Source organism: Pararge aegeria, chromosome Z (assembly GCF_905163445.1).
Source record: "Pararge aegeria chromosome Z, ilParAegt1.1, whole genome shotgun sequence".
Lineage (NCBI taxonomy): Eukaryota > Metazoa > Arthropoda > Insecta > Lepidoptera > Nymphalidae > Pararge > Pararge aegeria.
The window spans coordinates 24,366,299-24,393,960 of NC_053208.1; the positions used below are offsets into that span (position 1 = coordinate 24,366,299).

Consider the following 27,662-nt stretch of genomic DNA (forward strand, 5'->3'; position numbering starts at 1 on the left):
CTAATCAGGAAGATCAAAGAGTACAGAAGACAAACCCAGAAACAGGTAAGTATAAGGGCCCAATTTAGGGCACGCTAGGATGATTTGCTTTAGTGAATTTATAACTTTGTCCTGTATACTTTTCCGCCAGTATGACAATCTGTCTGTGCGCCACAGACTTGAATCACAAAATAATGTTTTATATAAACTTCATGATACGTTTTCTACAATTGACGGCCGATTGGCGCAGTGGGCAGCGACCCTGCTTTCTGAGTGCAAGGGTGGGTTTGATTCCAACGACTTGAAAAAGTTTGTGTGCTAAACATGCATGTTTTTCTTGGTCTGCCTGTTTATCTGTATATTATAAGTATTTATTTTAGTGCCCATAACACAAGCTACGCTTACTTTGGGGCTAGATGGCAATATATTGTCGTAGTATATTTATTAATTTATTTATTTTTATAGTTCTAATGACAAGGTGGCTTGGAAGCATCCGGCTCCGCTTTTATATCTCACAAGATAGAAAAATGAATGTTAAAATGTAAAATCTAAATTTTTGATGTTGGAAAAGAGCAACTGCTGAGTTTCTTGCCGGCTTCTTCTCGGTAGAATCTGCCTTCCGAACCGGTGGTAGAGTCACACACGGACATACTTGACGTATCAAAAGTGCTTGTATTTGGCCTACTTGAAATAAATGAATTTTGAATTTTGAATTTTTGAATTTTGTTTTCAGTTAAGGATTGATTGATGGAAAATTAATCGTGCAAGCGTGAGAGGAATAGTTAGATGAAGAAAATTGAAACAGATTTTTAAATTACTCCATAATAAAGTATGAAATTCCCTTCTGAATTCGTTTATTAGTTTCCAACTTGCTTTAGCTTCTCGACATCAAGTTCTGAGAAAAGTTAGGTTGGTAGATATTTATAAACACTTACATTGGAAATTGGTTTCAATCAGATTTCTAATACCTCAGGTGTTGTACAGTTCTTGAGAAATAGGTTATTTCCGTTTACTGGCAATTTTAGTTCGATAAATACTGTTTTCTTCCACACGTGTTCGGGTCTCGCCCGAACGTTGCCAGATTTATTAAATGTTTTTCTGATTCCTTTATCAGTTAGCCTTTGACTGCAATCTCACCTGGCGAAAAGCGATTTTGCAGTCTAAGATGAAGATGATGATGAAGCGGTCATACCAAGCCCAGTGCGTAGGACTTCGACTTCTCTTTCAGAGGGCCGAGTTTGAGCCCCAGCCAGCACCTTTAAGTTATGTGCGTTTTTGGCAAATAAATTATCACTTGCTTGATCGGTGAAAGGAAATCATCGTGGGGAAACTGCATACCTCCATAATGTTCTCAAAGGTGTGTGGAGCCCACCAATCCGCACCGGGCCAGCTTGGTGGACTACGGCCCAAGCCCTTCTCATTGTGAGAGGAGACCCTTGCCGGTAATAACAGATGATGTTAAGTCTAAGATGGTAGAGGTCTAACCTTTTAGGGAGTATGGCAAATATATTATTTCCATACCTCTAATCGGTTTCTACGCGACATAGTACTGCAACGCTTAATCACTAAGCGGCACGTCTTTGTCGGTAGGGTGCTATCTGGCAGTGGCGTGCACAGGGTGCTTAACCATAAAAATTTTAGGGTATGCAGAGCTTTTGTGCATGTATGAAGTGCGCGCCACTGGTATCTGGCCACGGTCGAAGCCACCCACGAGACCAGAGAAGAAATTCAGAAACTTTAAATTACCAAATTGTCTCTGCCGGGAATTTAACCCGGGATATCCAATTTAAACCCACAGCGCTCACCGCTACGCCAGGGAGGTCGCCGATTTCGATTTTGATGTTGGTTAAATGCTTCGAATAAATTATAATTCTATTTATATGTCTTAACACAATGCAACTTTATTTAAAATCAGACTTTAAGTTTTAAGTCATAATAATTACAATAAATATAAGCCGTCTAACTGTTCACTTATAGGCATGGTACCCAAATTTTATATCAATAGTATTGTTGTGTGTGTGTAGTCTGGTTTATGTATTAGTATGCAGTTATTCGTACGTTTGTTTTAAACTACCGCATCGTTTCGTTTTTCTTTTTAGTTTTCCTAATCCTAAGGTTGCCTGGCAGAGATCGCTACTTAGCGATGAGGCCGTCTTTTGTATCCCACTACATACTTGAAGTGTTTGTTTTTTTTTTGTTCAGTAACTACCACAAATAAAAAGGATAAATAAATATTCAAAGTTCAATCCAAAAATATTTTATTCACGTAGACCTTATCACAGGCGTATTTGAAGCGTTCATATATTTAACATGTATGAACAACATTAATTGTTAGTGATGGTGATAACTGCATTCGTTAACTTAAACACAGTCACAGTCGAGTTAATGTTAAGCTAGGAAGTTAGAGCAATTCCAAAGCTTTTTTATCATACATCCTTAATATTATAATAGGATTTTTCTATAAGATTACGTTTTATATAATTTTGCACTTATTGAGGGACATCTCAGGGGTTTCATCTGGTAATTTGTTATAAAATGATATACAATTACCCTTAAATGAATTACTAATTTTATGCAATGCCTAGTAAACTGCACTACAAGTTTATTTTTAATAAATAAACTTTTCCCATTTTCCCCGTTTTATGGTAAAAGTTTAGAAAATTAGAGGTGTTTATTACTGTAAACTGCTTAATGAAATAACACTTCTAATGTGGAGTGGTTTTTGATGCTTTAATATGAGTCGTGTACCCGGTTTCTGTATGTATTTAATTCTGTTTGTCTACTTATGTCTTTGTCGGTAAGTTGCTAACTAGCGACGGCCGAAGCCTCCGGTCTACTCCGGAAAAGAGAAAATTGACAAAATAATGAATTCGGAAATGGTCCTATCGGTGATGGAACCTGCGAACAACCATTTAAAAGGCCACATTGTTCACCACTGAAGGTAGGTAAAGAAAACGGTAGGTTTTCCAAATATAGCGTATTTTAAGAAAGTTTATAATTCATCGCTTTTGTAGCTTTATCAGACGTTAAAAGAATAATAATTGTCTTTCTCAGTGGCTAATTAACGGAAATAGGTTCTCAAGTCGTAACTGAGATGTTATTTTTATCTTAGTGAGCGGATGTTATTCGTTAAGTCTATTTTTCCTTACTTGTCTTATAAAAACAATATATTTGTTACTTTTGACGGCCGAGTGGCGCAGTGCTTTCTGAGTCCAAGGTCGTGGGTTCGATTCCCACAACTGGAAAATGTTTGTGTGATGAAAATGAATGTTTTTCAGTGTCTGGGTGTTTATGTGTATATTATAAGTAGGTATTTATGTGTATTATATTCATAAAAAAATATTCATCAGTTATCTTAGTACCCATAACACAAGCTACGATTACTTTGGGGCCAGATGGCGATGTGTGTATTGTTGTAGTATATTTATTATTATTTATTATTTACTAGCTTCAAAATCAATTGCAGACTTCGTCTGCATTTGATTTTGTTTTGTGGCATGTGGCATTCAATTTAATTGAAGTTCTAAAAAAAATTTAAGTATTCAGTATAGCTAAGCTTTAAATGAGGGGTTTGCTGCTGTCCACTGAGGAGTTCTGTCCTCCATCTTCAACCACATTCATCAGATCTACACAAAGTTTGGGCAAATTTAAACACACATTATAACCTCTATAGTACAAAAATAATTATTTAAATCAGTTTTAATTTCTCGGAGTTATGGTGTAAAACGTTAAACACTTTCATCCCCTGTCCCAAAGGAACTGATCTTAATGGCGGAATAAAAAGTATCCTATATTACTTCTAACACTTCCAAAAATATGTGTACAAAGTTTCATGAGGATCGGTTAAGTAGTTTTTGTGTGAAAGCGTAACAAACAAACTTACATTTACATTTATAATATTAAGTAAGGATTACTTTTAAAGTATAATGTTTTATTATAATTCGTTAAGAAAAAAAAAACACTTAAATTGGAGCTGTGATAGTCTTGTGGTTAGGACTACGGCTTCAACTCCGGGGGCTAAGCAATCAAAATTTCACTTGCTTCAACTGAAGGAAAACACCTCGAGGAAACCTGCATGCCTGAGCGCTCTCCATAATGTTGTCAAAGGTATGTGGAGTCCACAAATAAGCACTGGAGAGCGTGGTGGACTACGGCCTAAACCCTTCTTATAGTGGGAGGAGACCAGTGCCACTTGACAGCCGATTGGCGCAGTGGGCTCTACACCCTGGCCACCACTTGGTTACTGAGCCGTGGCCGTAGGTTTGATTCCCACAACTGGAAAATGTTAGTGTGATGAACATTAATGTTTTTCAGTGTCTGGGTGTTTATCTGTATATTATAAGTAGGTATTTATGTGTACTATATTCATAAAAATATACTTCAGCTATCTTAGTACCAATAACACAAGCTACGATTACTTTGAGACGAGATAGCGATGTGTGTAATGTCGTAGTATATTTATTTATTTAGTAAGCCGGAAATGGTTTGATATTAAATATTGAACGGATATATTTTATCGAAGAAACATAGGTACTTTACACTAAAAGTAATGAAAACAAAAATAAATGGAGTTTACATGGCTGGTATAAGGTTTATATAACTAGCTTTGGGTACCGAACTTCCAACCCTCGTCATAAAATCTTTGTTCACGTGTGTGGCGCCGCTGCATTATACGATCTCTGTAACCAGCTTCAAACAAGAGAAGTGTTATGTCATTGACAAACAAGATTGCCGCTGGGGTCATTTGAATATTAATTCATTTTTACCATTAACCTTATAAACGCCGTCCGAATGAATTGAATTAAAGGTCATATTAGATTATTTTTAACGGCGGAGGTCCTTTTTTATGTGCGATTTTTGAATGTATTTACACCGATTTTTTAATGTATATTCACCGATTTTTCCAAAGTATCATGACAGACTTGCATGCCTCGTTAGTCCTGTTATCGATCTTATGCCCAATTTCGGATTGCGAGGTCTTGGGATCGATTCTCGGGCGGGCCTAAAAAAGTTCAGTATTAGGTTTTTTTGATAGAAAACCTCAATACCAGCCCGTAGGTGGGAAATGGGACGTTTCTATTCGCGTGCCTTGGAGAGCACGTTAATCCGTGGCAACCGGTTATTGTCATTAACGACGTCTTTTGACGACTTCTTTGGCGGCGTGGTGAGAGCTGTGGTCCTATTAGTAGGAAGTTCAAGGTTTGATTCCCTTCATGGCGAGAATTTATAATAACTGTATTTTCTCTGGTACAGTAGAAGGCTTGGGCGGCTAGTTACTGACAAATACGTGATGCCGAGCGTTACAGCATAACGGTACGATACCGCGTGAAAGCCGCTTAGGGGTTCCAATATACCCTTAATTGGTTAGCCCGTTACCATCTTAGAATGCATCATCATAATCGGGTGAGCACCACACCAATGGGACGTTATAAATCTGATGACCATGACAATATATAATAAAAGACCGTTCAGTCAGTACATTTCTTTACAGATAAATATACCCATATTTATAATGATGTGTCAAATAAAAGTGCTTGACTAGTAGAATAATGTACATGTAATTTTTTTATTTTATGCATGTTTTGATGAAGAGTCTTTGCAAGATTGTACCATGATTATGTGCGTATTGTAAATAACCTAAACCGACAGTGTAGATAGACTTATAAGTGTCCGGTCATAACCAAGGGGTATTTTAGTAAATAGAGGTGTATAAAATAGAATACTTCATGAAACTCGGAAAAATAAAGTTTATTGGAACTGCTTTCAAATTGAGTGTAGCGAAGCGTACTAAGCCCTCTTTTATTCACTTCAATGCACATACGATTTAAAATGTAATATGCCTCGGTACAAATCACATCTTCGTAGCTACTCGAAACAACAAGATAATATTACCTAAGGCAACTTATGGAATCGAAAACATTTCATTTTGTAACTATATTTTTCATTTCTATAATGTACCTAGTGGTACGGGCCATAGATTTCAACTCTCTATTAACTACCGTTCATAAAATATATAAGCCTCTGACAAAGATGGAAGTGGTAGAAGACAGACGGTGGAAGTTTAGTAATACAATCTTTATTCCATAGCTTAAGTCTACCGTAAAAAACGGAGGGACATTAAAGGGACGAGTAAGATTCGTAGGTTCTCTAATTTGCAGATGTAGGACAAGACTGAAAATCTGTTTTAGCAGAAGGTCCAAAAGCACCCTTCGGTACAAGACCCTATAAAGTAATCGCCATTAGCATATTACCGATCCACGGCAGAGATCTAATCCCACGTTATAAATATACAACGACAATACACACATCGCCATCTAGCCCCAAAGTAAGCGTAGCTTGTGTTATGGGTACTAAGATTACTGATGAATATTTTTATGAATAATATACATAAATACTTATAAAATACAGATAAACACCTAGACAATGGAAAACATTTACGCAACCTTTTTTCAGTTGTGGGAATCGATCCAACATCCTGCCACTCACAAAGCAGGGACGCTGCCCACTGCGCCAATCGACCGTTAATAAATCGGGTTCAGGCCGCTGTACACCACGCTAGGTAAAGTCATAAGTGACGAGTGAGTGAGAGTGGGTACTGTCGCGAAAATGATACTCCACAGCATGCCATTTTTGAGTGCCGTATTTTTAAACAGGAAAGAAATCTGACTTTAGGATATAAATCAATTTAATGCCTAAACACTGTATACCCAGAATGCTTAGGAAATAAGCTGAATGGGTAAAGCTAAATTAGTAAAATTCATTATGAAAACTCGGGAAGGTAACAAATAGTAAAGGCAATGAAACCTAAATTACACAGCTACCTTTCTGATGAAATACCTTAGTCTATGCGGTGATAGCCCAGTGGGTAGTAGCCACGATAGCCCAGATAGCTCGACTTCACTTTCGGCGGGCCTAAGTTATGTGCGTTTAAGTAATTAAAATATCACTAAGAAAACATATAAGTCCGTCTCTCAATCTGGTTACAGCGCCCTCACAGGGTTCCATTTCAAATGTAAACATTAGATTGACATTCTTTTTTTAAAATATAATAGTTATGTAATCTGTATGGCATTGTAATTTACTTGTAATTGAATACATAAATAAATAACATCGTGAGGAAACCTACATGCCTGAGAGTTCTTCCTAATGTTCTCAAAGGTGTGTGAAGTCCGCACTGGGCCAGCGTGGTGGACTACGGCCTTAACCGGCCCGGTTCTCCTCCTACAATGAGAAGGGGGGGAAGGAATTGTAGTAGGAGAACCGGGCCGGTAAAGGGTTTATATGTTGATGATGATGATGCCCTTAGTCTAATACCGGAAAGAACAGTGGAGGTTGGAGTAGGTTTTTAGTACGCAGGTCAGTTAATGGTATCCATATGAATTTTTTTTTTAAAGTTCACCGCGCTGGCCAAGAGCGGTTTGGTTAAATAGATAATCAGAACACAATACTTTTTTAATAATTTATTTAAATTAATATTGATCATTTTCGGGTCAATCTAAGTATCGGGCTTTCAGAGGCATTGTTTCTTAGGTCTGCCTGATAACTGCTTTCTCTCGACGCTGTTACTTTTGTTTAATTTCAGTCATATCCTGCTGTTAAACTGAGAATATTAAACGAATTCGCGATCGAGCTCGTTACGCTTAAATGATAAAAATATTAATTATTATAACGTGAGTTCTTGGTTCGTAACGATTCCCCAGTGGTTTTTAGTCGCCGGTCGCGCCGCATAGCTGTCGCTCAAGCGAAAAATATTGTTGAAAGGTGATAAAAAATCAACTTTCGCAAAAATGCACTTCGCATTGTGTATAAGAGGATTGAAAAAGTAAACGTTCATACGTTTAATGATGGAGCTGTCTCATTGGTTATCGCGTTTGATACGGAACACGTGATCCTGGGTTACGTTATTGGATGGGGTCAGTAACTTGAGGTTTTCTGTTAAGAATTTTTCAGCACTGGAGTTGAGAAATAGGTTTAGTTTTTCATAATAATCGTCAAAGTCTGCCAATCAGTATAAGACCAGCGTGGTGTCTGGTGGGTCAATGCTCTTTTCTCACTCTCATGAATGAGAGTCTTGTTCCCGGAGGAGGAATATTGATGGGTTTAAAATTATTATGGAATTATAACGTCATCATCAAGCAATCTCTTTAAAAATGTAATTAAGAACTACTGTAGCGATCTCCACATTACAGAACTAGATGGCGCCACAAAAATGCTGCATCGCGCTAGCGAAGTGTTCACAAAGAATGCCTATCAACAACTTCCAAAGATACGGACGGTTCGGACCTCGGTCCCCGAGCACGATCACCCGCTCGGAGGAAAATCTTCCTACTGTTTAATTCTTTTTTTTGGTTATGTTTTCGCTAATATCATAATATAGTAGCGTTCGAAATTTAATTTATTTAGTTGGAGACAACATCGCACTGCGGTACCTATTCGAACGCTATGATGATCTACGATTAAGAAATATAATATTCTTAGAATTACTGGTACTGTGAAAGATTAACGCTTATACCATGGTTTTCTTTACGAAAAATACAGTGTACTTCATAAGCTGAATCTTATATATAATCTTATAATCTAAATTTTATAATCTTAGTATAGTCATGTAACCTTATGTATAAGGATGTAAGTAAGAATTAAAATGCATTTTTTTAAATTTTATCCATTACTGGCCCAAGATACAAAAATGTTTTATTCATGTAGACCTTATCACAGGCACTTATGAAGCGTTCATACATTTAACAACTTAAAACTAAGGCTAGGAGAGTTCTAAACGCGCCCTGGTCTAAGAAGCCCACAACAAACTTAGCCAGGTATTTTATGGATTGAGATGGTGTAGCTCATTTTCCCCCACGCTGGCGAAGTGCATTTATTTATTTATTTATTAGCTTTTCAAGGGAAACAAACAGTATAATTACACATAAAAGTAATGCCGTATTTTTGTATCACATAGACCAATAAAGTTTCCACAACTTGGTTATACATATAACACGATAACATTAACCACAATTGCTTAGGAGTAAGTACCTAGCAAGCAATTATTATACAAAAAAAGAAAAAATAATAATAATGTAAGTAAAACAAAAATGAAAAACAAAAACTTTAAAGCTATAGTACTTATTTTGTTAAAATAAATTTTCTAAACGCGCCAAAGCATTGCACGCACGAGATAAAAAGTTATTTGCCGAATACCTTGTCTTCCATCTAGCCCACGCAAAGGGAGGTTTACGCCTTGCATTTAACCTACGACATGCAAAATCGATATTACTTAGAAGAAGTGGGGAGTCAACTAAATTATGTATTATTTTATATAACAACATTTGATCTCTTAAATCGCGTCTTTTTTTTAAAGTAATTTCAGTTGCAGATATACTGTGATCACATAACAAATTACGACGTTTAATATAACGCAGAAATTTATTATAAATCCTTTCAATTGCATCAATGTACACGTTATACTGCGGATTCCAGCATGCTGAACAGTATTCAAGAATAGAACGTATTAAGGCATTAAATAAAAGAACCAGAGTTGACGTCTTCTTAAAATCCTTAGTAACACGCATGACAAAACCAAGCATTCCAAATGCCCTATTAGTAATTATATTTATGTGCGACCTGAACAAGAGCTTGCTATCAAGTTGTACACCCAGGTCACGCAGCTCATCCACTCTAACAAGCAAGCTATTGCTTAGGTAATAATCACTAATTATATGATTTTTCTTTCTGGTAAAAGTAATAACATTACACTTCTTGACATTAATATCAAGAAGGTTGACTTTACAATACGTTTTCACTCTAAAAAGATCTTCTTGTAGGAGTTTACAATCATGAAGTGTATTGATAGACCTATAAATTTTCATGTCATCTGCAAAAAGCAAAACCTTTGAATTTTTAAAACAAGAAATAACGACATTGATTAAGATGTTGAATAGCAACGGACCAAGATGTGAGCCTTGAGGGACACCAGAGGAGACTGGCAGGAATGACGAACAGTATCCTTTTATAGCTACAGCCTGGGTACGATCCCTAAGGTAAGATGCAAGCCAACGTAACAGGTCACCATGTATACCAATTTTATCGAGCTTCTGTATGAGAATTTCATGCGATATTTTATCAAATGCTTTAGAATAGTCGGTATACACAGCATCAACGTGAACCCCGGCATCCATGGCTCTGTAGACATAGTCGAGGAATTCACAGAGATTGCTTTCTGTAGACTTCCGTGTAACGAACCCATGTTGTTCCTGTATAATAATTGGTCGAATAATACGAAAAAGGGTATCATATATAATTCACTTAAAAACTTTACTTCACTTAAATTTGTTTAATATCTAACGCGAAGTAAATTCGAAAATCCGAAATACTAGTTTATTTGATAGCCGGCTTTTTAATAATCATTCAAAAGTTCGCAATTTGCAAAAGGCAAAAAGCATCGCTACAAGCTTATCCGATTTCACAATATATTTCCAACGAGGCCTGCAGTTTGATTAGATTATTGACTAACAATTAGAAAATTGTGTTTATTGATAGGTTTGCACAATTAAACAACTACATGTAATTTGAGAGTTAGTTCCAAATTAATCTAATAACAACAAGAAATTCGCAATTCGCGACTTTTAAACTTGAGCATTATAAAATGTTATTTTGAATTCAATCATTTCGTCATATTAGAATTCGCATTGCATTTAAATACAGTTAGCACAGTTTTATAATAAATAATTCATTAAACTATTACCGCATCTGACTAATTGACTTACATAATACGAGTATATACGCAGTAGCTATGGTAATTCTATGATGATTTATGTCTCCCAAACATTGTCGCTAAGAATATGGGTCTGTTAAGAAATTTCAGAGTCGATACAGAGAGCTATTATGAAATAAAACATATGATATCATAATATGTTTTATTTCATAATAGCTTATCTCATACATATCTCTCCTAACTATTCATAGTTCAAGAAGTCGCGAAGCTAAAGTAGCGTTGAGTTCATTTTCACGAGGACTGGTCCCAAGTGGATGTGATTAAATTACGAGTAGGTGGACAGTGATATCTAGCCCTTAAGTAAGCGTAGCTTGTGTTATGGGTACTAAGATGACTGATGAATATTTTTATAAATAATATACATAAATACTTATAATATACAGATAAACACCCAGATACTGAAAAACCATTCATGTTCATCGCACAAACATTTTCCAGTCGGAAAGTAGGGTTATTAAATTTTTTTTTAATTTTGCCTACTCAAAAAAAAAAACAAAATTAATTTATTTCTAGTAGGCCTACTTTATAAGCACTTTTGAAACGTCAAGTATGTCTGTTTGTAGTGACTCTACCACCGGTTCGGAAAGCAGATTCTACCGAGAAACGCCAGCAAGAAACTTAGTAGTTGCTCTTTTCCAACATCAACATTGCCTGTGAAAACATCAATCTAGTCGCTAGGAGTAGCTGAAACAGAAATCGCCTAAGTGTGGACGTATAAAAATAACTGTTATTACTTTTAAATTTCTTAAGCCTCACGGTAATAGTATACTAGTAGCTATGGCTATGCTAAACGCGATACGCATGATATATAATAGCTGAGAGAACGGATCTGTTTTGGTGTACTCTGACTGAACTCACAAAGGTTGCTTTGTGGTGCATTTGCTACTCTGGTAAAGTTTAGTGTGTAGGTATGCATCAGTATCTACGCTAGTGCATTAGAAAATTCCTGTAAACAAGTCGTAAGTTGGAAATAAATAAATAAATAAATTATTTATAATCCATTGCTGTGAAAATATTAATAATCGCATTCGCAACTACATGTTAACAAAAGTATTTGGCTTCGGAATTGAAACGTGCAGGTGTAATGCTGTGCATCTTTGGATTGCGATCATTGGGCATTTCGTTGGCTGGCTCACAACGCGACCCACTTGTGGATGAAAATTCCAAAATTTGAAAATGGAATCCTTTTTATCCACATAGAATATCCATCCTTTAAAATTTGGACGCCCTCGATTTAGTTCAATGAGCAGAAATATTTTTAACTCGGATTCATTTACAGTAAGTTTTTTTTTGCGTGGCGGAAAAGCTTTATTGCTACCTCCGACCCTTGGGCAGGACGGTTATGGGGGTAATACTCTAAAGGGGGTATACCCAAACTTAAAACCACCACGGCATATCCCTCTTGTTGGCTTTGTTAGACGCCCGCGGAACACGTTATATACCTCCCGGACGTAACACGTCCAATCTAATATAAAACAAGCAAAATTTAAGTTAATAGAGGCTATTGAAATATGTAGTTGTGACAGTTGGATAAAATAGCTTTAAATGAATTATATTTTTACAAGTTCGGTATAAATGATGAATGGCTAGAGGCGGTTCAGTGCATTCAAAAGTATTTTACACTAAAATCAAATTATTATATTCATATCGAAGCCATTGTTTCACAATGCTCACATCTAAAAATGCATAGCATTGCGAAATGCAGTCGTCGACTCACTGACTCATTCACAGGAGTTATTAAGCCTACAATACTAATGATTTGGTGAAAAAATAACAAATAGCAACACTATTAATGCGGCATTACAAGAAAATAATTTTTTATTGGATATTACAAGAAAATAACTTGTTGAATGCGAAAAAAGATTTCGCAAGTTCAGAATGAATACGAATTTTTTCGATCCATCACTCAGGCGAAGTCTCGCGGATTTGTTAGCCTTTTGCATAATGATATTGAAAAATCTCGTTCATGAATATTGATGTTTTTTAATGAGATGAGCCGACGAATGAATACAATTTAAACTGTCTTTGCCGCGCGGTTTCAACTTATAATATAAAATAGGTGCATACAAATTACTAAGCTTATAACCTTCATTAATAAACGTGCTTTGGCTACATTTTTTTAAAGTAGGATTGGTTGCTTCTAGGTTTATCGCAATCAACCACCCGGGCATGCATAATAATAGCGTTTCTTTCGGATAAAATTTCATAGTTTGTGATCGCAATAAGAATACATACATAAAATTCTTTTTAATAAGAATATTTGGAGTTATTGACTTAATTATTTACATCGTTATCAACCGATTAATGCCCCATTGCTGAGAGAGAGGGATGCAGGACACAGTCCACCCACCCATATGCTACAAGACTGGTTGGCGGGCTTTAATTAAGTGATTAGATTTATGTATATACGTCTACTCGTATACTAACATAGCAGTGTAGGACTATAGATAGAGACATGCCAGGCTTACCTAATGCCATGATCGTTACATACGGGTTTCTTACAAAATAAATAATAAAAAAAACACATCGAATAGTCGAGATGAATTTAATAAAACGTATTAAAATTAACAATCTTTATTCAAATGCTTATAATATACGAGCGTAATATATAATTAAGTCTAAAATAATAAATGCTTTTTGGTTTGACGCTTACGATAAATTATTATGTTACAACAATTTAACATTTAAATTTTATATTTAAAACATGGCAGTGTTTTTAAAGATAATCCTAATTATATGTTTTGCGTATTAGTTTTTCGTACTACTTCCGTAGATGGTTTTTTAGTAGTGAAGTAGTTAGGGGGAGGGCTGGTAGTACCACCGGAAAATATACTAAGTTTATAAGGTCTTCTACTATTGGACGTAGTGAACTGAAAGGGTTTGAATGTTGGTTGCGTGGAGGGTTTTAAGTATAGGTCGAATATAGATATGGTGGTTTTAGCAGTAGCAGCTATAGTTGTACTCGTAAGTGCAGGTTTTTGTGAAGTACTATAGTATTTAGTTGAAGAAGTTAACGTTAAGTTTGTCGGCCTATTCCGAGTGACTCTAGGTAAGAGAGTGGTGGATGTGAAGTTGGGCGTTTCTGCCCAAAAACGTCTTGATGATCCGGAAAGTATCGTTGTCTGTGGTTTACTAGTAGTTACTGGCCTACTTTTAGTCTGGGGCCCATGTGTAGTGGTTTTAGTACCAGAAGTTTTTGGTGTAGTAGTCTGTGGTGTACTGTTAGTATCTAGTCTTCTTTTAGTCGTTGTGCTGGTGGTGGTCTGTGGTTTATTAGTAACCTCTGGTCGACTTTTAGATTGTTGTTGATTGTTACTTGTAGTTGTTGTTGTAGTATTTGTGCTACCCATTGTATATTGCCTACCATTAGTCTGTGACCTACCTAAATTATTTGTTGTACTGGAAGTTTCTGGCATTCTTGTTATTTCTGTTCTACTTGTAGTCTGTGGTATTGGTGTTGTTGTTAATCTAAGGGGTACTTTACTACTTTCAGTTATATTATAATATGAAGTTTTAGGAGTATTAGTTGTCGTTTTAGCGGTTGTTGTTTCAATTCTAAAGTTTTGCTTATATAAACCATTTGTGTAAGGTTTTACAGTAGATGAAACTTCAGGTTTTTCTGTACTTGTTACAATAGCGACGAGGGCTGTCGTACTTTTTATATCATTTAAATTTATCCTAGATCTTTGTCTTGATATAGTTTGATATTGTCTGGTACTATATGTTACAGTTGCACGTTCAGTACTGGGCTTTTCAGTGGACTTCGAATCAAAATTTGATATATAACGATCCCTACCTCTTTGACCTGTTCTAGGTATTTTGGTGGAGGTTTCTAATTTTCGAGACGATGAGAATAACAATTCCGTGGACGGTTTCACAGTTGTTAATTTAAAGTCTTGTCTATAATTTTTATTTACGTCTAGTAACTTTGTTTCGCGATTAAGTGACGATTCAGTTGTTGGTTTTATTTTGTTAATACCTAAAAGGTGGCTCAGAAAAGGGTTCTGGGATAAATCCTCAATAGTTACTTTAGCTACGTTTTCATTCATCTTTGATTTTGGTAAATTTGATTCCACTTCCGGGCTTCGTAGCGTGCCAATTTGTTTGGAAGATCTCAGAGAAGTCACTGGCCTTGATGTAGTTGTAGTATAGCCTCTAACATTGTTTTGATCTGTGACTTTACAGGGCGAGTCTGACCTAGATTTTAAATTAAAACCAGGCAATGATTTCAAAAAAGGATTCTGAGCTAAATCCTCGTACGTTAATATTGCACTCGGAGAGCTTTCCTCCGCTTTTGGAAATTTAATATGATATCTACTCAAATCACTCGAATTTATTTCTTGCGAAGGAGATTTACTCTCAGACTTGGTAAGCGCAGACGGCGATAAATTTAAAAATATATTATGTGACAAATCTTCATGAAACGATAAACTACTTTCAGTTTTGCCTCTGACTGGAGATGGCGTTGTTTTACTGGTTTTTTGATCATCGGATATTCTATTCTTTAGAAATAGTGGCTCTGAGAATGTTTTTCTGCGGCGGAACTGATTAGATTCTATTTTCCTTGGCGAAGGAGGTTTTATTCCTATAAGTTCAGGGTCTACAACTGTGGTAGTTGGCCGAGTTGTAAATTCCGTTAAACGAGACCGTTGATTATCACTCACAGCACGTCCTGGAAGCGTGAGATCGTCAATGTTGTCCACTTTGAAGTTCAGCCAGTTAGATTGTTTATTATTATCATAATAATTTCTTTCGAATTCATTGACATAGCTCCCTTGAAATATTGAATTAATCGCAAGGTATCTAGGAGTTAAAGGATTACGGTACGGATTGTTGACAATTTGCGGCTTCGCTTCATATTTTATATCGGAGGGTTTGAGGTACCGAGCCCTATCATTTAGTTTCACTGGAAGGTTTTTAATGTTTTTGTCACAGTCAACGATATATTTTTTCGCGTTTTGCTTGCAGTGATGCGGATACACCACCCAGGCGAGGAAGCCGTCACCTTGGAGACGGGTGTGCTCCTTATAAATTTGCAGCGCGCACTTCACATCGTCGGTGATGTCTTCATCGCGAAACGCAGAGCATGGGGCACCGCAGGCCTTCCCGGGCCCGCACCAGTACAGCTCACTGATCTGAAGCAGGCCGTGGTCTCCACTGCCATAGTTCTGAGCCGCGGTGTCGAAGCGGGATTCGTGGTAGGCGATGCACACCCACGTAGCGATATGGTCTCTGTCAACGCCAAGGATTTGCAGGTCGCGCGCGAGTTCGCACCGATCGTAAATGTGCGCGCTAGCGAGCGCGGTCAGCGTACTCGTCAACAACGCGAGGGCGAACATCGCAAAGTGCGTTTGCGCATCGAGTGAGCGCGCACGCTATTTTATTTACACAACGCGCCGCTAACTGTGTCACGCCCGTATTAACGGTAATCTTAATTGTGTGTCGAGTTAAAAGCCGATCATTTTAGAGCAGAGATAATGATTGCTCTCAGGCTGCGGGGACTCTAGTGATGCCTCCCAGACGCGGTCGCGGTGGGGGGCCGCGAAGACGACACCGGCTCACCTTGGCGGGTGCGCGTCACGGCAGGTGGTTGTCAACGTCCATGCAAGTGATTTCATTAAAATCGGTTAACTTGAAACGTTACTATTTTTAAAATCGTTCGCGGAAAGGTAAAGGTCAACGAGCGAAATCGTCAAATTAAGACAGGAAAATTGTGATTAATATTTTTTTACAAAAACAAGGTTTTAATGGCCTGTTTTGTGACTTGTGATCGTGTTGTGATCATCATCAATCCGGCTCCAATATCAGGCCCAGATTTCATAGTAGGTTGGTTTAACGTAAAAATATAAAATTTAAATCCTACGACCACATTTTGCCTGAGGAAATGCCATAGATTATGCTGATTATTTTTTATGCTTATATTTATTATGATTTTGCCACAATAATAATTAGCCTATAGACCAGGCTTTTTCTCATAGCAGAGTTTTTATAGCAAAAACTCACGACGCTGCTCCTATGCGGGTTGGTGGGATAAAACTTCTACTGTCTCATATAAATACTAACAACCTCACGTGGGCTCCAAGCCACTAAGTACCTTACTTACTAGGGGCTGGTATTGAAATTTATTGGGATGACACCCAATATTTAACAATTCTTAGCCCCAACCGGGATTTTAACCCAAGCCCGCGCGAGCTGATGTTGAGCAAGCGTAACACTAGATCAAAGAAGAGTGATTGTATTGTCATTGGGCTTATTTACGCGTATAACATTTCACATACTAACGAAAACTGGTTGAACGGTTACTTGCAAGATTTGACCCAAACATACTTATGCACGTGAAGTCGTTTTAGGGTTCCACACTCAAAGTGTGAAACTGGGCCGTATTACTAAGAGTGTCCGTCCGTCTGCCACCATTTAAAATGTATTGAAACCTTCATGAGATACAACTTGTATATCATGAAGGTTTTAAGACATTTTAAATTTTCACATACGATGTATTGCTAATGCCGCTTTAACAACAAATACTAAAAAACAGAATAAAATATATATTTAAGGGGGCTCCAATACAAAAAAAAATAATTTCAGACCGCTGTCGCTCGATATTGATAATGGCATTAGTTAGACCAGTGATTCCCAAAGTGGTCTATATCGACCCCTAGGGGTCTATGACAACCTGCAAGAGATCTATGTCAGGGAAAAAAAATTTGAAGTCCCTGAAATGAAAGTGGGGGTCCACGATAGTGCAGCTCAATACATACACTGCTAGTATACCTACCTATTTACTTAAATTATACTTTCTTACAATATCAAAACATATATATACATTACGTATATTTTACATTACAGATACAAAATAAACACTAAACTTCACTACAGTTAGAAATTTACAGGAAATCAATATCAGGTAATAGTTTTCCTTGTAGGGGGTCTACTCAACACGGAAAAACATGGCAAGGGGTCTACGACACAAAAAAGTTTGGGGAGTTCCGAGTTAGACGCATGAAATATTCACAGAAACTTACTTATATATTCGTTTTAAAAATAAATAATTAAATTTTAATTAAACTAATATTTAAATGGACTCCCATATACTAAACGTGATTTTTTTTTTGCCCGTTTTAACTCGATATTGAAATATTCACAGAGCATTTAGTTATATATTCGTTTTTAATCTATATCATATTTCGAGGACCGAGTTCGAATCCCAGCACGTACCTCTATCTTTTCTAAGTTACGTGCGTTTTCAGCAATTAAAATATCAATTGCTTGCTTTTGGAAGAAAAACATCATGAGGAAACCCGCATGCTTGAGAGTTCTCCATAATGCTTTCAAAGGTGGGTGGAGTCCACCGATTCGCACTAAGCCAGCGTGGTGTCCTACGCCCTTTACCCCTTCTCGGTAATGGGTTGATATGATGAAGATATAGTGAATGGACTGTACTAGTATTAAAGTTATTGTGAATGGACTGTACTGGTATTAGTCTCGTGAGTATTTCTCACGCGTCAACGTCACTCACGCCGTCTACGTCTGCTGTTCATCAAGCGTGGCATTTAAGCACCTCTCTAAATTAAGCAGAGGCCAATGCTTCACCTCTTGACCCGCCACTCGTGAGGCGAACCCCGCGCGTCCTTGAAAGTCGCACGTATCTATTAGATGCCCATTATTTGCAGTAGCTCGGCACTTAAGGTGCAAAACATACCGACACCTTAAACCGACGTCGGTGCTTAATCTAGCTTTTTTCTTAAACGTTTGTGTAACTGCCTCGTTGGCCAGCGACCAGGACCTCGTAATCCGTTGTTTAACATGCCGACGCATGTTAAACAACGGATTACGAGGTCCTGGGATCAAGGTCCTAACCACTGGGCTATCGCCGCTTTAACTTGACCGTTCCTATATAATATACTAGCGTACCCAGCCCTCTTCGCCGGGATAGATTTTGCTTTATTTTATTTAAACAATAAACTTACATCATTAAATTTTTAATTTAAGCCTCATAATATATTAAATCATTTATACTTTCATTATAAATGCGATGGATCTTTTTTATTCCCCGTCGCAAAAAGAAAGGGGTGTTATAAATTTAACGTGTCTGTTTGTTTTACGTGTCTGTTAGTTTAGCTTAAGTTAATATTTGCTGAGGAGATAGTATGCATCCTGAAGTATATAAGTTATATCAAAAAACGTTAATTGTGCATTACCAATTAAAGTATTTAGGTATATAAGGTAGGTGAAAGTTGATTATTGGATCGCGGAACTAAATTTAATATATTCTAGTCGTAATTGGCCATTTCACTAGTACCACAAAACATGTGATTCTAATCGTTGGACCCCGCCAACCTGCATAGGAGCAGCACGGTGGGTCTAAGCTCTAATGCCCTGTCTCTTATAAAAAAATATGCCCAGAAATGGGGCATTAATAAACTGATCACATTAACTTTATATTCTGAGGCTTAACTTAATGATTCGTAAGGAAATGGTAATCAAAGATGTCTTACAAACAACGTTAGATGTTACTTATTTCCTTGTTTTTTTGTGTTAAGGTTTACCCGCGACATTGTCCGCGTACAGATTGTTATTTTTTTATCAAGTTTTAATAAAATTCGTCATATCTTTTGCATGACGTTGTATTAATATATTTGCTTGTATGGAAGGTAATAAACTGACAGAAAGACATAAACATTAATAAATACTATATAAAAACTCGAGTTGGTATTTAAATACAAAATGTATCTAGATCCCGTCGCATACTATTATCAGTCTGTGAAAATCCAATCAAAATCGGTTTTGCAATTCTCAAGATTAGTCTAGAGAATGTTAAAAAAAATTAAAAACGCGTGTTATTGATAATTCTGCTATAATATAATTATAACTTTGAAAACACAGACAAACACTGTAATTTAATTACTTGTGTATATTATGGATAACTACAAACAGACAGGTAATAATTGATTTACATAGTTTCCGCATCTATCCACCACGTGTTAAATGCCTGACCCCTGGGACTATAAGGGCGGCTTCAGATGAGCGTTTTTCGCTCGTTCTTGCATGTATCGCGCGTTTTTCATACGAGCATCTCGCTAGTATAGAGAGTAGCCAAGCTTATAAGTTATAATAATAATAATATCCTTTTGCCCTACACTATTGTTAATACAAGATCTTTAAATAAATCTTTATTATTTTATTATTAACAATATTGCAAATGGCCGCAAACTCAGCCTTATGCTGTGCATTAGCAACAATTCTCAGCGCTGATTTTCAGTCTGCTCCAGTATCAAACTGAGCAAACAACCACGTCGCCCGTTGCGTTCTTATACACACAGATCTTATACACTCCCCGTTTATGAGGTACTTCTTCGTTAGAGTCCGGAATGTAATCATACGGATGTTCAGGTAGACTTACCGAATCCGCTATTATAGGAGGATTACAACCTTACCTTTGGAAGGAAAGGTGGCGTTTATTTCACTAAAAACCTTTCCGACGTATAAAGCCTTGCATGAACTACAAAGCGTATAACCTTCTAAAGGGATTGGACTATCAAATTCAATATATTATGTGTGATGAGTTAATTAATAATAATGTCTTTAAGGAGAAGACCTGTTGTGTCGACCTCATATAGCTAGAGGTAAAGGCTAGAAGGAAAGTTTGATAATGTATGAATTTAAAATGTAAAGCCCTCGACTTTCAATAGTATACATTATTCTACAAGTCAAGCCTTTTCATTTAATACCCATTAGGACGGAGGTGTGAAAAAAAATTTAAGTCGCCATTTTGTGGAGGCAGTCATCTTGGATTTGATATTTGTCATAGTGTGTGGTATTTTATTAGTCAAGCTCTTTTATTTGATACGGTAGCGGCGACCTATTTTTCGATTTTCTAATGACAATGTGAGATGGTGATAACAAAAAGAACACCCGGCTAAGTTTGTTGTGGGCTTCTTCTTAGACCAGGGCGCGATTGGAACCCTCGTAGCTTTAGTTTTAAGTTTACGATTGTAGTTATCGCCATCACTACTCACTGCTATGTACACATTTTGTATATAATAACGCATCAAAAGTGCCATCTATGTGCCTATTTGAATAAAGATATATTTGACTTTCTTGAACCGATTTTCATGAAACATAGTTAAGAACATTGTTAACCAATTCAACTTTCAAACAAGAAAAATACACACATACAGACACTCATACACACATACACTTGCTAACTTATAGCAAAAACGGGGTAGTTTTTGCGTCCGTATACTTTCTTTCTTTCATGCACCTATCTATACCATCTTTCCCGTCGTCACCAACGTTGTTGCGCGTCAAAGACGCGTGGAAGTCGCGCGTCTCAATCACACGTCGCGGCCCCGATTCAACGTGAACATGCACTTAAATTCCATTCCACCAGATTTCAAATTTCATCCGCATCCAATTCAAATAGTTTTGTAAATATGTGGAACGTACATAGAGTTTGTTTCATATTCCGCTTGTTTCGATATTGCATGCTTCCTATTTGAAATTCCCTTCGAATTAATCTCTGTGGCGCAGCGGGGAACGAGTTTCGCCTGGATAGTCTTTATAGTCAAACTCAATGTCGAAACTTTCCCTATTCTAATAGACGCAGGCGCTATAAATGCGAAGTAGCGTAGTTTCTTTTAATATTACAGTGAGAAGATGGTGGTTGATGGCATTGAGATTGCGTGCTGGACATGTTCCTCTAAGCAAATTTGGATATCTTATGAAAAGGGTCAGTTCACCTAAAGGTAAAATTTGTAATATACACGAATATGTCTTGCATTTGTTGGGAGTGTGTTTGGAATAGGCCAATGAGGGACCAATTGATATGTACATTTTAAATAAATCTTCATGATGTAGGGATTTGGCAAAGTATTCTGGCGGCACCTTATTCAGAGGTAGCCAGAATGCTATTAGATTTTAAGTTAAGATAAGAGAAAGAAAGTATTAATTTTTGTAAAGGGAACGATGGGGCTGACATTCTTATTGTTAAGAAAAGTCCCGAATAAATAAAGAATTAAAAAGAAAAAAGATGGTGGTAATCGTCAGCACCATCATATCGACCTATTACTACAGGGCACGTCTCGTCCCAATATGAGAAGGGCTTTGGACCTATTCCACCACGCTGGCCCAGTACAGATTGGTGGTCTTTGAGAAGATTATGGAGAACTCTTAGGCATGCCGGTTTCTTCAATATGTTTTCCTTCACCGTCGAAGGAAATTATAATTTAATTACTTAAAACGCACATAACTTGTGAAGCTGAAATGAAACGTGGTGGTTACCACCCTACCCACAAAGACGTGTATCGTATCGTCGGTATCGGTTTAATATAGACCAGACCGACCAGATGATATTTCAAGGTTACTTGCAGCGGAATTTCAAAAAAAAATTAAGTGAAAACATGAGAAGCGTGCGCAAAAGATGAGTTCATGATTTTTTTTTCGCCCTAAAAGTACTCAACTATCCTAAACAAAAACTCCTTACTCACTCTTGTCTAAGAAGAAGCCAGAAATAAACTTATCCGGGTATTCAGCACACCTCATTCTTATAAAATGTCACCGTAACGTTGTAGATACCGAAATATTATAATCGTTAAATTGTATTTTAGTATGTCAAGGTAATGCGTAATAAAGAATGCGTTAATAGTATATTGTGCAACTAGTGCGACAAGTTGTCAATTGCCCACGAAAGCGAAGTTGAACGCACGAGAGAAGCGAGTGCGGTCACTCGCTTGAGTGGGTAATCGATGTCGTTGTTGCACATACTATTTTGTATTACTCATGCGGGGAAAGTATCTTGACGCTCGCTGTTGCGGTTGAAAATGAACCGTTTGCCCATTTTAAAATTTGTCAACAAGTAAACTCGTCGCACTCAAATTATTCTTGTCGCACTCAAATTTTAAAATGGGCAAACGGTTCTTTTTCAACCGCAACAGCGAGCGTCAAGATACTACTTTCCCCGCATGAGTGATACAAATTACATATTTGACAAACTTCTTGACGCAACGGTGAGCGCTGTGAAATTAAGAAGGCGGTTCTGGGTTCAATTCCCGGCAGGGAAATTCGGGAGGTTATAATTTCTGTCTGGGAGGCTTTGGCCGTGGCTACCGACAAAGATGTGCCGCTAAGCAATTTATTCCGTTGCGATGTCGCGTAGAAAACCGACTAGGGATATCGCTACACGGTTAGCGCGCTACCATCTTGGACTGCATCATCACTTACCACCAGGTGAGATTGCAGTCAATGGCTATCTTGAAGTGGAATTAAACGCTTTTATAATATGATTCCTAAGGTAATTTTGGACCTACCAATCCATAAGTTTAAAGAATGTGTTAAAACACATTTATTACAGCGAGGTTATTATACAATTGATGAGTTTCTTAATGACAAGGTTGCTTGGAAGATTCCGGCTCCGCTTTCATCTCTCACAAGATAGAAAAATGAATGTTAAAATATAAAATGTAAATTTTTGATGTTGGAAAAGAGCAACTGCTGAGTTTCTTGCCGGCTTCTTCTCGGTAGAATCTGCCTTCCGAACCGGTGGTAGAGTCACTACACACGGACAGACTTGACGTTTCAAAAGTGCTTGTATTAGGCCTACTTGAAATAAATGAATTTTGAATTTTGAATTTTTTTTTTTTTTAAATTACGATTTCACGGTTACATACACGTTATACAAAAAGACTTACTTGTTGTACCTACTATATGTTGCCTGAATCCGTCCGCGTATATTAGGGTTTTTCACAAACCCCGTGGGAACAAAAAAAGAAGCCTATGTTAATGTCCACCACGCTGGCCCAGTGCAGATTGGTGGACTTACATACCTTTCTGAAAATTATGGAGAACTCTCAGGCATGCGGAGATCCCCTGAAATCGGTCTAGCCGTTTCGGAGCCTATACGGAACATACCCACACACTTTATCTTTTATGTATATAATAATATAAGTAGGAAGTAGGAAGTAGGATTATAATATTATATATTATAAGAAGGATTGTAAAATAGACGTCGACTGATCAAAAGTTGCTCGGAACTGTTTTTAATTACCTATGTTCCGGGCAGTCCTAGCTGATCTTCCCAGTTTTCATAGTTACCTGTCGGGAAGGTAACTTACGTCAAAAATGTTGACTAGCAAAAGTTAACGTCTCGGCTTTTAATAATTACTAACAAAGGTTTGCTTAACAGAGCAGTCTAAGTTTGTCTTGCAGAAACCTTGTTTCGTTGAGCGTTTAAATTGTTGCCTAAGTTTTATAAGTGTGTTATAAGTAAGTTTAATAGAATGATGTCACAAACACCACAAAGGATGAGTTATATAAAACGTGACAGCCGAGTGGCGCATTGGGCAGCAACTCTGATTTTTTAGTCTAGGCTAAGGTTGGTTCGATTCCCACAACTAGAAAAATGTTTGTGTGATGAACATGAATGTTATTCAGAGTTAATGGTGTTTATTTGTATTTTATAAGTATTTATGTATATTATTCATAAAAATGTTCATCAGTCTTCTTAGTACCCATAGCACAAGCTACGCTTACTTACGCTAGATGGCGGCGTGTATGTATTGTCTCATCTCACATATGTGTAACCGAATTACGAAATACTGTTGAAGACTGCATAGGTATATTTCATAAGGAAATATGCTTTTAGACAATGTTAAATCAAAAGAAACATATTTATTTTTCCATACACATTAATTCAAAATATTCTAAGTGTTTACTCATGAACACCCACAACGCTATTGGAGATAAAAGAAAAAACGCGCATAAGTACCTACGCATCGTGACACGTCCCTAATAAAGTGACAGCAGTAACTTGATTTAAATTTTGAATGTGATGTTAGGGCTTATCTTAATCTCTTTCAGTAGAAACTATGGCAGTACTCAAAAACTATTAGTGTTACGGTTTCACAGATAAGTCTCACATACAGTAAATAATGTACCTCTGAAGCACGTGAAGTATTTTTCATTTACACGTTGTATTAGGTACGATACGCTTTCAAAACAAATTATTATTTATTTCCGTGACATGTAAACTTCTTAAAGAATCTTTTTTAAATTATTAGACATGCTCATTTTCTCCTACGCCTTTGGTTGCCTGGAAGAGATCACTATGTAGAGATAAGGCCGCCAAAATTTACCTTCCACCTAAATGCTCTTTTATATTTGTATCTCTGTGAATTTTCTCTATGGTTTATATAATAAATATAAAATAAAATACGATAACGATAAAAGTGCAAATTCATTCATCCATTCTTTTAATATTTTAAATTAGTGCAATTTGAATTCGAATTCAATTTCTCTTACGCGTGGTAATAATAGTTAAAGTCCATCTCTCAGAATAGTGGGTCTATGCTCTACAGTCCTCTCTCCCATGAGGGGACCGGTGCCCAGAAATAGCTGATGGCTGATGATCAGTGATGATAATTTATCAGTACCTTAATTCATGACCACAAGGTTCACTTACTTTGGATTCTGTAGGGCGATTGTGTAAGATTGACCGTCCCACAGAATTAAAAACATACAGAACCCGTGTACGCGATTAATATTGAAGCATTCCAATTTAGTAGTGTTCCTCGAACAGGCGGTTAGTCACTTTAATAGTAATTATTTCACCTCTAATGTTCTAAGCGTTTATCCGTATGATGAGGAAAATAGGAAAAGCTCGTGAACTAGCAGCATTCCGCGGGTGTGAAGTAAGACGTGTATGGGACGTCTTTTCTTCTCTGTTTCTGGATTACTGCACTGCATGCAGTGGCGTGCATAGAGGGTATGCACAGGGTATCAGATCTTATAAAATAAAGAAAATCTCCAGTACGAGTTATAAAAAAACTTAAGGATAGGCATTGTAAGAGTTATAAGAAGCCTACCCTTAATTGTTTATAAGTGGTCCTGGAGATTTTCTTCATTTTCAATCTTCTGCATACCCTGTGCATACCCTCTATGCACGCCACTGACTGCATGCAATAATGGTTGCATTGTGATAGATCATTCATTTATACTTTAGGTTATATATGTTTACAGGCAAATTGGAATTGTTAAATTGGACGTTCAATGAATGGTTCGAAAGCGGCACCCCACTAATAAGACCACATAGCTATGGCACTCGGAATATAAAATATATTAGAATTTGTTTATTTACCAGAACAACACAAACAGACTTACATACGGAGTAACTTAAAATTTTATACTTTACTAGCTGTCCCGGTGGTATCTTTTTTTTGATGAATGTTATATTTTAATACTTATTATCCAATTCCGGACTAAGAGAACTCCAAAAAATCAAATATCATAAAAATTGGTATAGCCGTTCTTGAGTTATAAATGGTGTAACTAACACAACTTCCTTTTATAAATATAGATTATTAATAGTTTATGTCTATCATAGACTTAAACGACGTGCGGTGCCAATTTTTGTGACGTTATTATTAACACTCCACTATGGGTAACCTCCTTCCTTTTATGACAGCCGTTGGCGCAGTAGGCAGCTACCCTGCTTTCTGAGTCCAAAGCCGTGGGCTCGATTCCCACAACTGGAAAATGTTTGTGTGTTGAACATGGATGTTTTTAAGTGTCTGGGTGTTTATCTGTATATAATAAGTATTTATGTGTATTATATTCATAAAAATATTTATCAGCTATCTCAGTACCCATAACACAATTTACGCTTACTTTGGGGCTAGATGGCGATGTGTGTGCTATCGCAGTATATTAAGTATTTATTTATGACTAGCTGTTGCCCGCGACTTCGTCTGCGTCTGATTTTGTTTTTGATGTGGCATTAAATTTAGTTGCAGTTCTAAAAAAAATATATAAGTATTCGGTATCGCTAACCCTTAAATGAGGAGTTTGCTGCTGTCCGCTGAGGAGTTCTGTCCTCTATCTCCAACCACAGTTTGGGCAAAATTAAACACATATTATAACCTCTATAGTACAAAAATAATTATTTAAATCGGTTATAATTTGTTGGAGTTATGGTGTAAAATCGTCAAACACTCATCCCCTCTCCCAAAGGAACCGAGCTTAATGTCGGGATAAAAAGTATCCTATATTACTTCTAACACTTTCAAAAGTATGTGTACAAAGTTTCATGAGGATCGGTTAAGTAGTTTTTGCGTGAAAGCGTAACAAACAGACTTACATTGACATAGTAGACAAGTAGGGGTGACGATATCATTGCCCACCGATTACCATTCCACTACATGGCATGGGTCTTCTCTCAGAAGTGTTTAGGCCGAGTGCGGACATACGCTTGGAGGGCTCTCAAGCATGCAGGTTTTCTTCGCTGTTATATTAAAAGTTATTTAATTAAAGATTTTAAACTAAGATTTTCGTGGCTAACCAACATTTCTTAAGCATAGATCAACGGGTACATACCACGATAATATTTTGAATTTGTCGATATTTCGACCCAGTTGCATGGATCGTGGTCACGACGGGATATTATCGTGGTATGTACCCGTTGATCTATGCTTAAGGAAAGTTGCTAAAAACGCACATAGCTCCAAAAAGTTAAGCGATCTGTGTGTACTCGGACTCTCCGAAAGTGAAGACGAAGTAAATGATAAAAGAAATTACTTAAAAGTCGGCATCGTGTTACTATAGATATTTATGGGCGATTATAATCTCTTAATAACTCTCTTAATAACGCCACTAATATAACAAAACCATTACAAAAATAACAAAAGCAGAGTTTGTAACAACTTTATTAGTAGCGATATTATTCTCACTAGCATTTTGCTGTTAAATAAACAGTTAAAGGTTTTTCATTCGAAAATAGGAAAAATATTATTTCCAATGTTGCGGGCAGGTTATTAACTAGCGTGCATGGCTGGTCTCTCTTTGTCGCGGTTAACAGTATTCACCACAGTTATTAGTGAAATAAATTTTGTGTTTTTGTATGAATTGTTACATGCAGTGATAGCGTAGG

General features: G+C 36.9%; 2 protein-coding genes across 5 annotated transcripts in view; both read right to left on the bottom strand.

The window, feature by feature from the left end:
• The window catches only part of LOC120636582 (sensory neuron membrane protein 2), a 134,590-nt gene that overhangs the window by 22,718 nt on the left and 84,210 nt on the right, over positions 1–27,662 (bottom strand). The gene's annotated exons all lie outside the window — the stretch shown is intronic.
• On the bottom strand, positions 13,461–16,083 carry LOC120636581 (mucin-5AC-like). Its single transcript, XM_039908119.1, has one exon. The coding sequence runs from the start codon at positions 16,081–16,083 to the stop codon at positions 13,477–13,479; it is 2,607 nt and encodes an 868-aa protein (XP_039764053.1). The 3' UTR covers positions 13,461–13,476.